This window comes from Lepisosteus platostomus, chromosome 9 (assembly GCF_059453375.1).
Source record: "Lepisosteus platostomus isolate fLepPlt1 chromosome 9, fLepPlt1.hap1, whole genome shotgun sequence".
NCBI lineage: Eukaryota > Metazoa > Chordata > Actinopteri > Semionotiformes > Lepisosteidae > Lepisosteus > Lepisosteus platostomus.
This window is the reverse complement of record NC_142619.1, coordinates 24633013-24645696: the sequence shown is the minus strand read 5'-3', so window position 1 is coordinate 24645696 and position 12684 is coordinate 24633013. Positions and strand designations below refer to the sequence as shown.

At 33.1% G+C, this 12684-nt stretch overlaps 1 protein-coding gene across 4 annotated transcripts in view; it reads left to right on the top strand.

Annotated features, from left to right (window-relative positions):
* Window positions 1-12684, top strand: part of LOC148654663 (phosphatidylinositol phosphatase PTPRQ-like) — an 87967-nt gene that overhangs the window by 18904 nt on the left and 56379 nt on the right. For all 4 annotated transcript variants that reach the window (XM_088647253.1, XM_088647252.1, XM_088647251.1 and 1 more), the window contains exons 16-24: window positions 137-234; window positions 3522-3687; window positions 3956-4216; window positions 4845-5005; window positions 5628-5739; window positions 6240-6466; window positions 7191-7260; window positions 7387-7586; window positions 10063-10303. In XM_088647253.1, the coding sequence (XP_088503379.1) occupies window positions 137-234; window positions 3522-3687; window positions 3956-4216; window positions 4845-5005; window positions 5628-5739; window positions 6240-6466; window positions 7191-7260; window positions 7387-7586; window positions 10063-10303 (1536 nt within the window). The remainder of the gene's footprint in view (window positions 1-136; window positions 235-3521; window positions 3688-3955; window positions 4217-4844; window positions 5006-5627; window positions 5740-6239; window positions 6467-7190; window positions 7261-7386; window positions 7587-10062; window positions 10304-12684) is intronic.

The window sequence follows — 12684 nt, the reverse complement described above, 5'->3', positions numbered from 1 at the left end:
TATGTAAGGTGGTTATATAAAAAATAAATTGATTTTGTGGTGCTTTTTAACCTTTTCACCAGTCTATACTGTATGTCATGAATGTGATTAGTTTTAAAAAAGATCCATTGAAATAACAGCTGAGTTTGTATTTTAGATCCAGAACCCCCTGTGGACATACATTTCATTGAGCAAGATGAAAACTCTATATATGTGACTTGGAGTCATCCACGTGGCTATGTTGATGGTTATAAGGTAAATTGTTAAACACTTCAGTGGTGTATTCTAATGTGTATGCTTACTGATAAGAACACATTAATTTTACTGCTTGATAAAGATGTTTCACTCATTACTATCCTTCAAGGCTTTCGGTTGACATAAGATTATAAAAGCTAATATAATGGTTTTTTTTTCATTTAATAGCCATTTTCAGAAACCTTGGGTGCCTAGTACAGCATTAGGATAGTGCACTAGATTTTTTCAGTAATAATATAATATTAAATATTTAATATGATATTAATAATATTAATATAATAATATAATAATAAAAATAATAATATAATAATAATATTAATATAATAATATTTTCACTATCTTCTAAAAATAAGGAGATACATACAGTACCTGTATACTGTATCTAGTTTTTACTTACATACATGAAAGATGGTGAAGAAACTCATCTATTGTTTCTTCACACATCCTAAAACTGAATTAGTGAGAGTTATTTCAAACATTTTGTATGATACAGTATATAATGTCAAGAAAACATTTGTTTATAGGTTGGTATGTATTATATTGTCTATGTCCTTGCCCTAAAATGTAAATACTGTAGATATTAAGTCTTAATAAAATTTGAAGATAATCTGAATAAATGTATAACACAAAGACATAAGATAGATTTGGTATATTTAATTAACAAAATGATCCAGCAATAAATATCCTGATGTGAATAAGTATGTAAACCTTTGGATTCAGTAACCGATGGCACAACTCAATCAGCAATGACTTCAACTGTGACCTTTACAGTTTATGAGTTTTCTGCATCTGTTTCTAGGACTTTTTGCCCATTCTTCCTTGCAGAACTCATGCTTCAAGTCTGAGGGTTAGCTTGCATGAATAGTTCACCTCCTATCCTGCTATAATATTTTAATGGGGTTTAAGCCTGCACTTAAAGAAGAAATATATTTTTTAGCCATTGTGTATATCTGGTTGTTAGTTTAGGTTCATTGTATTGCCTTCTTCACATTTCTTTTGACTCAGCTTCAGCAGATAAATGGATGACCTGACATTTCCGCCAGATTTTAAGACACAATGCCAAACTAAGCATTCTGACAATGATGGCATGCTGTTCAGTTCTTGAAGCAGAATAGTAGCCCCAAATCCTCATACCCCTACCACTATGCTTTAGAGTCAGGATGGAGTTCTTCTGTTGAAAGGATATGTTTGTTTTTTGCCTCACAAAACATTTCTTACTGTGACCAGAAAGTTCAACTTCTGCCTCTGCTGTCCAGAGAATTTTGTTTCAGTTGTCCTGTGGATCATCCAGGAGGTCTTTAGTGAACTTGAAACGGGCAGAAATGATCTTTTTAGAGAACACTGGTTATTTCCTGGTTATCCCATTCCTGTTCAGACTTCATCTAATTGTAGAAGCATGAACACTGACGTTAGCCACAGTAAGGGAAGGATGCAGATCCTTAAATATTACTCTGGAGCTCTTTGTGACTTCCTGGGTGTTTCTTGGGGTAGGTCTTGGGGAGCTTTGGGTTCCTTTTTTCTTCTACTTCATACACCATTGCATTAAAAAAAATATTTGTTAAAACTTTGATTAAACAAAGGTGTCATGGTAAGAAATTTGAATTCACTTAATTCTGTTGGGGGTTCACAAACATTTTCTTGTCTCTGTGGTTTGAATTAATATCCTTCCTTTCTTGATTGCAGCATTCTTCCACCACATGTAAAAATGTTTTATTCTGATTATTTAAGTAATTTTTTTTTTTCTTGGGTTAACAGCTTTGAGAAGAAAACTTTGCAGCTTTTTAAAATGTTTTCATGCAGATATTTTCAAATCAGATATGAAAAAATATATCCATAAATTAATTGCTTGCTATATTCTGGATTCCAAGTATATTTAACATATATGGCTATTTGTTGTTTTTTTTTTTAGTGGAAAATTCCAACAAAGCACATATACTAGGAACTCTAAGATGTATTAAACCTTTTATTTAGAATGATGGGTACAAGTGCCTTATTGTGCTTTTTCATCAATCATGATTTACTTATTTCAAAGTCTATATGTATGGAAGATCTAGAGGTTTATGCACAATTGATTATATATTGGCACTGAAATTAACTGAATTAAGGCAAACATGTCCCACGGGAAACAGCCTGTATTCTTGATCTAACAGTATGCTTTTATTTACAACAAAGTTTGAACTAATATAGTCCTTAATATTATAAAAATGAAAAATGAGCTATTAATGAATAACACTGCTAGAACTCTGCAGAACAGTTCTCAATTTACACCTTCCTGTGTGAATCTGAATGAGTCTTTTATAAAGGAATGAGGCTGCTTGTTAATGTTTCATGACAAAGCATTATTGGATGGGTTGCTTAGCAGAGACAGCTTGCCCAAAAGAGATTGTGTTCCTGATCATTTAAAATTTAATGATCCAGTTGTTACTGGAAAGATCCTGAAAGGCTGAATGATGAAGTACATTTAATGTTCTTTCTGATAAAAAATTATATCCATAGGAATCATACAAATTATGATATAGAATATAGAATATGAGATTTTGTAAACCACAAACTAAAGTACAGTAAGTCTCAGTTTTCTTATCTTTAGTTTTATTACTTTTTGCCCTACTTTCCTCATATGATTTTAGGTGATATAAATATTATATCATTAAGACAAAAAAGTCACTGGGTGAGTCACAGTTGGATATTTAAATGGAATATATAAACATGTGTCTTTATTGCACATACAATTACTTACTATGACATACAGTGATTTTCACACTGTGAAACACAGCAGTGTTGTTCAATTACTGTACTGTACTCAGATGGAGAGGAATTATCCTGTTTTTGGATATAATTTAGTAGGAAGCTCTAAAGCCATCTTTAGTATTTAAGATTGAAATATTTATGATCTATATATTACTTACATAAGCTTACATAATCAATCAATTTAATACATTAGATTATTTCAGCAGTTCAAGAAATAGTGATAATACAAAGTGTTAATGGAAACTGCACTGTGATAAGTAAGGACAGGGACAGTGTTTTAGTTCTCAGTTTAAACCTGACGTTTGCTGAGTCACTATGTGTCACCATCAGGAAGTTATTGCAAACTTCTTGTGCTCAATACACATTTCTATGGGAAATGTAAGATGCAAAGGATATAGAAAACTTAAAAACTAGCTTAACAATTTGCTATGACTGTTTTATTAGTCATGTGTAAGAGAATGTTGTCCGCTTCATATAGCCTACTTTTTGCAATGTGTATCATTAATTAAAACTGCTTTTCTTTGCGTGTCGCCCTGTAGCTCAGCTATGGTTTGTCAGGAAGCAAGGAAACTCTTTATAAAACCACCCTCCGCAACAATACAATTAGAATTAAAGATCTGGCTCCTGGAATTGAGTACTTATTCAAACTCCAGTCTTTAAAAGGATCAGAGACGAGTGCTGCTGTTACCAAAATAGTTACCGCACGTAAGAGTTGATTTTTGTTATTGTTCTTAGGTTGAGGAGAAAATGTTTTTCTCATGTTTTTTATGATTAATTAATACATTTAATGATAGAACTGCAAGTACATTTGGGCTATCTTATGCCTTACATTAAAATATACTTGAATTATTTGAAAATACAAGTATAACATGGTCATTGTATTATTGATTAACAACTGTGATCATTGTATCATTGTTGATTTGATAAGAATGAGGCTCAACATTCCCTTATGTACATATACATCTCTTTCCAGGGCCATCTGGGATATGCTCACTGTCTTTAACATATGTTAACACATCAGCAGCTGGAATAATGTGGAAATCAAGCCCTGGAAAATTTGACTATTACAAGATCAGTATTTCAAACATTTCCTTTATTTATGAATTAAATATCTCAAAAGAGAGCCTAAATTATACAGCCTCAGGCCTATTTCCTGGAAATCTCTACAATATTACAGTGCAGCGAGTCAGATTAGGGATTACTGGGATGGCTGCATTTGTGACGGTAGTGACAGGTGGGTAAAATACACTAAGTACTTTAACTACCATCTGGGCTAAATGGCATTCTCTCATTTGTAACCTTTCTTATGTTGTTTTGTTCTGAAGTGTTTCTTTGAGTTCAAATACAATGAATCAAATCTGTGTTGTGATATATGTATGTTGTGTATGTATATACAGTATATTGTCTATTACAATATGTAATGTAATTTTAATAACTATATGTCATAGAATTTAAGGAAAAACAGAGTCATACAAATTGTAATCATTACAAATATTTGCTTTCTATATAATCAGAAATTAAAGTATTGGTTAAAGGTTAAATTAGTACTTTAAAATACTAATATAATATAATAACTATATTTTCTTCTTCCAGTAGAATTAGTAGTATGTGTAATAAAAATCAAGAAGAAGAGCATGAAAACCCAAATTGATAAATTAGTTTCAGATGACTTTTGTGGTTTACAAACTCTTAAAACTTTCAACCAATTTACCAGGACTTTAGAGGTTCTAATGTGTTTTTGCACTTTATGAGATGTGTGAGTATGATTGAACAAATTAAAAAAGGTTGAATTTTCTGAAATGCTTATCAGATCTTTTTTTGACCAAAACAACTAATATGCAGCTGTTGTCAATGTCTTGAAGAACCCGACAGGCCACAGGATGTGCGAGTTGTTAGTACATCGTCTGACAGATTTTCTCTTCGATGGAGAGCACCCTCTGGGCATGTCGACAGATACCAAGTGGATGTCACCCCTAATGAAGGCACCATTACTGTCACTAACCTCAGTGCTGAGGAGTCACAGGTAATGGCAGGCTTTCCTAAAACAGCTGCTGCCTATACATAGTGCAGCTATAGAGAGGAACTCTTTGTCAACCATGTGATCTATTTGGGAACAGGACCCTCTTTATGTTATTTATTGTCTTACACAGAAAACTTCAATGGCTGTCCCAGGTTTAGAGCTACTGCTAGTACTACAAACATTTTCAGTGGTCTGTTTCTTAACATGTGATCTGCGAAGTGTTGAGTGTAACAAAATAACAAAGGAAGGGCAGTGCTATTGAGTAATAGGGTTCATTATTTATTACTTAGTCCTCTGTCAGGTCTATGTCTAAATGTTTAATGTGATGCATCTTTTTGGAGTTTGGCTGTTACTGAACAGCAGCAAAACCTAGTTGATCATCTTGAAGAGATTAATAATCTATTAAAATGCCTAGTTTTATTGTGCTGCTTATATTTGTTTGGGTGGAATCTGTGTCAGCACAGGTAATGTAACTTTTCATTATCTTTTGTTATACTTCAAGTGAAATTTGAGTTGATTAATGGAGACAATAAAAATGTGTCTTTCAGTGTTTTTGCGGTGAACAGTACTGTATTTTTCTAGGTCTACAGAGTTAGATTAATGCCTTTTATTTTTAAATCCATAGGCTGATGTTTCTAGTGTCACACCTGGGCAGCCCTACACAGTTACTGTCAGTGCAGTTTCTTCATCAGCATACAGTTCACCTGTTAGTAGAATTGTTACAACAAATGAAACGAGTAAGTACTGCATATCCTAATAGCACATAATATAAGGGCTGAATTATTTTTTTATAGAGTTTATGAAGCTTAGATATAAGCCAGTGCGGAATTTATTGTTATGTTTAGATTCTATAGATTATTTAAGCATATGTTTCAGATAAAAGACCTATATTTTTCTAATCTTTAAATGTGTGAAACTTTTGTTAAAAAAGCAGAACATTACAGTGTGTGTCAGAGTTAGTCACACATATCTGAGTGACACAGCAGTTAAAACACTGCTTGGTGTTATGTTCAGAACATCTTGGATGGGCGTATATTCTGTCCAAAATTCTTATCAAGTTCCAGTTATGTCTGTGTTCTTGGAAATCATGCAAAAAGAAGTAATGAAATTACCTCTTTCTTCCCATTTGTAACGATTATGTTTTAATTAAAAGTGACATTTTTAAATAACTGAATAAGGCCTTTCTATAGCTTTACTTATGTAATGTTTACTTAATGTGCTTTAATTATGTTTAAAGCTCCAGGTGCTCCTTTAAATCTTGAAGGAGAGAGGGTTGGCTCAACAGGTATCCTGCTGTCCTGGACAGTACCACCAGAGCCCAATGGAAAAATTCTCTCCTATGCTATTAAGTACAAAGAAGTCTGCCCTTGGCCTGATTCATCGTTTACTCAAGTGCTAACGTACTCTGATATTCCAGAATTTCTTCTCAACACTCTCACCCCTGGATCCACTTACAACATAAAGGTAAAATTGACTGATCAGGAAAAAAATCATGTTTAGATTCAGTATTTACAATAAGTTTGAATAATTATTAAGAACATTAAGTGAGTGCACTTGTAGAACCAACTAGTTGAACAGAGCTAGATAAAGCAACTACAAATGGACCTTTATTTGCAAAGAATTAGCTATAAACCATAGACAGGATTATACATAGAACTTTAGTGAAGGGTTTTTCATAACAGGTACTGGTCTTATCTCATGCTGTTAAGTATTTGCCAACAGCTCCATTTACCCTGATAGTGAAACACATCAGCAGATTTATTTCTGACATAACTAGAAGTTGATCCACATTTCTTTTCTTATAGAAACAACATTACATTGGTAGAATAATATACTACATGAAAATGTCTTTATTCACATTCTACATAGGGTATATCCTCCAGTTCTGTCCCATTTGGAAAGGAATGTACATTATGATTTTTTTTAATAATAATTCATATAGACATCTGTCCACATCCTGGTAGCGTTAACCTTAATCCAGACACTATGAAAAGAGGCTTCACTGTTGAAAGTCTATGGGCTTTACCATGCACAAGATTCCTTTCTGGTATAGAGAAATGTTGCAGTTATACGTTGTAGAAGGTTTGAAGTATGAATTTGCTCTTCTACATATTTGAAAAAGTGAAGTGAGCATGTTAACAATTAGATTTCTTATACTTTTGTTTTCGGGTGATCTGTTTTTCTGCAGGTGGCAGCAGAAAATAGTGCAGGCATTGGAGTTTTTACCAGCTCACTTTACTTCAAAACAGCTGAAAGCCGTATGTATTTCTTTTTAAACAGAACACTTTCTTTTGTTTTGAAAGCTCTTTTGATTTACATCACAAGATGAATTGTTAAACACTCACTTGTGTTTCTATCATGTGTTTTTTTCATTTCTTTTTTAGCTCCTGGCCTTGTTACAAATCTCACTGCTTTTTCATACAATCACTCAACTGTGAAGGTTACCTGGTATCTACCCATACGCACAAATGGACTTATTACTAAATTTTCCATCAAAGTAAAACATGCTCGAAATGGACAAACTGTAAGAAGTTGGGAAGTCAATGCAGAAGACATCATGAAAGGGACTTTACCTCACTGTAATGTAAGTACCTTTGTTTATAAAGTAAAAAACAAATGTATTCACCATATTGCTAAACATGAAGATGTAACATTATCATTGCATAATAAAAATTTAAATTATACATACTGGTAATTTAAGAACTTGTGCAGCAGTGTGAAACTAAATCATGTGAATTGTACATTTTTAATACTATTACAGCATAGAAATGGACCGCATGAGTGGATAAAATGTATTCACATGGTTTAAATCACTATAAACAGTGAGTATATAACTGTCCGGTTATCAGTGATAACAAGAATACACATTTCTGTCTGTAGATTGAATTGTCACATTGTAACCAGAGCAAAGAAACATCATGAGCACCATTCTGATGTAATTTCACAATGGGCCTAAACAAAAAAAATACATGGATCAATGTTTAATAAAGATTACAAACGTAACACGTGCTGTAAAATAAAAAAAACTAAATAATAAAAAAAACCTTTAGAAAAGGTTCCATAAATTCCTTCCCATAACTTACTTCTTGTCTTCTAGGAATGTCCATGTGTTACTGATTTTGTTATTTAGCCAATTTTATTTTTATTTTATATTTATTTTTATTTATTATTTTATTCTAATGGTGAATTCTAGTGGTGAAATTTATTTTGTACAATAAATGATTGCATATCAGAAGTAGATTAGTACCAGGTAAAATGGCTAGGCACTTATTTTTCCATATAAATCTGCAGAACTTCAAAATTCTCCTAAATTTCAAATGCAGGTTAACTTAGCTGATTCTGTCATGCATTGCTTTTCATTAGCAATTTGTGTTTCTTCATGACCAATCTTGAGACATCATTCACATCTTTATCAGTTCACAACTGGAAATCAGTTCAAATTATTTCTTTGAAATGATCATTTTAATCATCTTTAAAGAAATTATAGCTATACATCTTAATGAGTATTAAACAAATGTGTAGTGTCTAAGGCATTAAGCCCTTTTTACTAAATGTATCTCTAAACAAAATAAAGATCAACATTCAGGAAATCAGTGATGCTGTAAAGCAGCACAGTCTTAGACACGTTTAGTGCAGGAGAAACCAGGACACCTCGCACACCACTTCCTTCTGGTTATTCCTTGTGATTGAGAAGTTGTTGAATAATTGGGCTTCGTGATAGTGGGCATCATTACACTGTAAAGGATACCTAGATAGCTGCTGCATATGGTGAAACAGGCTAAAATGTACAGTATAATACAAGTACTGTATCTCCGAGCAGTGAATAAGCTGTCCTCAGAGAAGTGCATGCAGGTCAAGACTCTTGTGAGCAGCACACAGACTGGTTGTGTAGTGTGGTTGCTGGCATATAATGACTTTGGCGTGTCACTTCAGCAGTGATTGAAGTGTGGCCCCTCTTGTGTGTAAAGTGCTTTAAAATTCTTTGGGCTGAAAATCTCTGTTTAAGGAATTATTATTTTCTGCTGCTCATGATAGCTCTTAATACAACTAATAATAATATTAATAAAAAACATGGCACATCATCTCAAGACACTATAAATTTCACACAATTAAAAGCTAGAATATAAAAGTGATTTCCAAACAGTATTGCAAAGTGCTGACTTATTTATAAGATCTGATATTAACAGGGAAATAATTTCAGTCTTGAAATGACAAAATAGACAGCTTGGTCTCTCAGTTTTAGGAGTCTCTTTTTGGGAACAAACAGAATGTCAGCAAAGCACAAACAGTCTATAGAAATATAGGGAGTTAACAGTTCAACCTATTACGAATGTTTGGAAAGATCAGCAGGCATTGCATTAATATAACGGTGTGTGGTGTGCACAGATATGCACATTGAAGATGAAAAAAGACCGATCCACTACACTGTGAACATGAGCCAAGACTCGGTCAAAAATTACCCCAAGATTTCTTATTTGCACAGATTTTGGGAGCATCAGTAGTCAAACTAAGCTTGACATATTTGCAGAGTTGATAAGGAGAGCCAGTCAACACAATTTTGGTCTTGTCACAGGTTAAAGGTTAAATGGTTTTGCTGCATTCATTTTTAACATAATCTAAACACTGTTACAAGTTAAACAGCTCCTTGACAGACACCAATTTAAGTTTTATCGATAGCATAAACATACAGTAAAATCTGATGTGATATATGCGAAGAATATATCATAAGAATATGACCCTGACATAATCAAAACATATAAATACTAAAAGGATATGGACCAAGAATAGATCCTTGCAGAGCACCTGTTGCTCCAGCTTCAATAGCTTCCAGCTTGAACAGCCGGTGTTCTATCGGTTTAGATGTCAGATAGCAGATATCAGGCAAGATTTAAGTCACAACAAAGCAAATCTAATAACAAAAACAAGCTTCTTATCTATCAAGTATCAAAAGCAGCATTAAGGTACAGCAGAACACAAATGGATAAAAATAAATAAGACAATAAATGTTTTGTTTACAAAAGACATTCAAGTCATTTTTATTGTACTTGTATGAATGACAGGATGCGGCTGAAATCCTCTCAAGAAGTACACCCAGCCCCTCTGTGTCCTCTCTGTTGACATCCGCCTCTTCTCCACCGATGACCATATCAGCCATACCTCCTGCATCCTCCTGGGCTAAACCAATCAGCGTGGTGGTGGACCAGCTGAAATCTTACACTGCTTACGTGTTTGAAGTTTCTGCTTTCACCAGTGATGGGGAGGGACAGATTGCAAGTTACATGGTCAGAATGCCAGAATCAGGTAACTTCACAATCATCAATCAAGACATACTGTACATACAACCAAGAAGTAAAATGTAATTTTTCACAGGGATGACTTGGAGAACCAGACATGCTTTAAGGGTTTTATAGGTTGCAGAAAGTAGGCAAGGATTGATGTTTAGGCTGTGGGATTGTCAGGAAGGTCATGCTATTTTCCAGCTATTGTAATTTCAATGAGCAGTGAGTTTAATATGTAAATTGGAAGTGAACTATCCATGAAAAATCAGGGATGAAATGTTATAACATGTTACATAATTGTACTATCAATAATCAAGTTCATTTTTACTCATTTAAAATTCTGAAACTGCTTTATAATAAAAAGAGCACTTCAAGTAATTTATTATTATTAAATATTGAACAGATCATAGAAACATTAAATTTGTTTGTTAGGGGAAATAGAAAGTGAGCCATCTAAAAATTTAAATAAAGGAACTTTCAACAACTACTATTTAAATATAAATAAATGATAATAATAAATATGCAAGAAACATACATACATAAACATTTAAACGTAAACTTTAGCATCCTAATCTTGCTCTCCTTAGAATCCAAGTAGTCACAAAAGCATCATCTTCTAAAGTCATTTTCCAGCATTAATTTGAAACCCAGACTAACAGACAAATAATTTTAATAACACCTCTGCTCTGTGGTTCTAAATCTTACTTCATCAGTCTATTTTTTTACCCTTAAATGAGATAGAAACAGTATTAACCAAATGGGCTAGTTTGGCTAGTGAAGCTGTTAAAGATTTTTAATCCCTCTTTGTGCTCTTGTATATACCTTTTTTGATTTTACAATCGTTATTTAAGAACATCCAATAAGATAAAATGTTTGTAAAAATATATTATATTTAAAATGCTTTTAATTGAAGGATTTCATTAGTATATAGATTACAGTAAGGAATCCTGTCATTTTTACATGCCTAGTTTGAAATGCTTTATTAGTGAGTTTCAGAGCATTGTGTGAGCATATTTGATTCCTTTTTTATTTTGTTGCACTCAATATTGGGAAATATACAAGGCAAAATATCATACCAAGTACAGGCAACAACAGAATATCACTAAGGATTAAAATAATAAAGCACTAAGCAAGTAAATTAAATTATTTCTGCCTTACTAAATACTGTACTACAGTATATGAGCTAGAAGTAATGTAGTTTTAATACTACTATATCTGTTACTTTATTACTTTATTGTTTCATTGATGTTTTCTGTAAAATAGGGGTCTTTTTTCATTTATTCCCAATGTGAAATATATTCCGGTGCATGCACGTATTTATAATATTGCACTTTCTAAAATTACTTGACTTGAACAATCGTGCTAAAGCACAAAATATCCATGATGCCACCGGTTGACATTTAAATGCCAGCCTATGGTGATTAAGCCAAGGAATAAAAAGAACTGGTCAGCTGTGAAGGACAATATCTGACTCTGAGTGAGTGAAATAAGCAGGAAATATCTACCTTATGGGGTGTTCTGTGCATAAACCAGAAACAGGATACCTCTGAGCAGGAATAAAAGTACTTAACCAACACAAAGGAGAAATTCACATAGGATCAACTCATCGAGGCACAAACACTAGGTATGTTGGCAAGCCACAGAGTGTAATATGACTCTGTACTGATATGCTGCTGTGACCCAGCTTGTTGAAGTCTTGCACTATTCATTGCTTGCCTTGGTTAACTGAAGCATATGTCCTACATGTACAGTACTGTACATTTCAATGCGCATTCTGAAGTATACAAAGGACAATTCCTCACATTAAGTCAGATGATTTATGAGTCTTTAGCTGTTGTAGAAATTGGGTCAAATATTTTATTTAGTTTCATATATAAATTGATCTTTCAAGATAGACTTCAAAGAAGAAACTTAGTTCAAAATTGTAGTCCGCAAAGCTGTTATAGTTATATACAGAAAGCATTCAATTTAATTGGTAAAGTATGCCACAAAATCAGTATTAATAGCTCAGTAGTTTACCTGTAGGTTTTTGTTTTTTTAGCTTAACTTTGAAGGTTATCATTATTGTTCCAGAACTTTGTTTTGAAAATTTATGCACAATACACAATTCACTTTAGGAGTCTTAGAGTCTTAGAAAAACAGATGGTGAAATTTGATTACTTAGTTTTGGATTCCCATAATCCTTATATTGACATCTGCTGTTCTCTTTTCCAGAATACCAGTATTAATACTATTGAGTTATTTGGTAACATCTCACAAAAGAGGTTCTTCTACACCCTGGTGTGGTACGTGTAGTCTTCCGGATCCTTATAAGTCCAAAGTAGCTTGCTAAACTCTTCATGAGCCAAGATTTAAAAGACATTCAGATGCACTCATGTGATTTTGTGATTTTTCTGAGAGCCG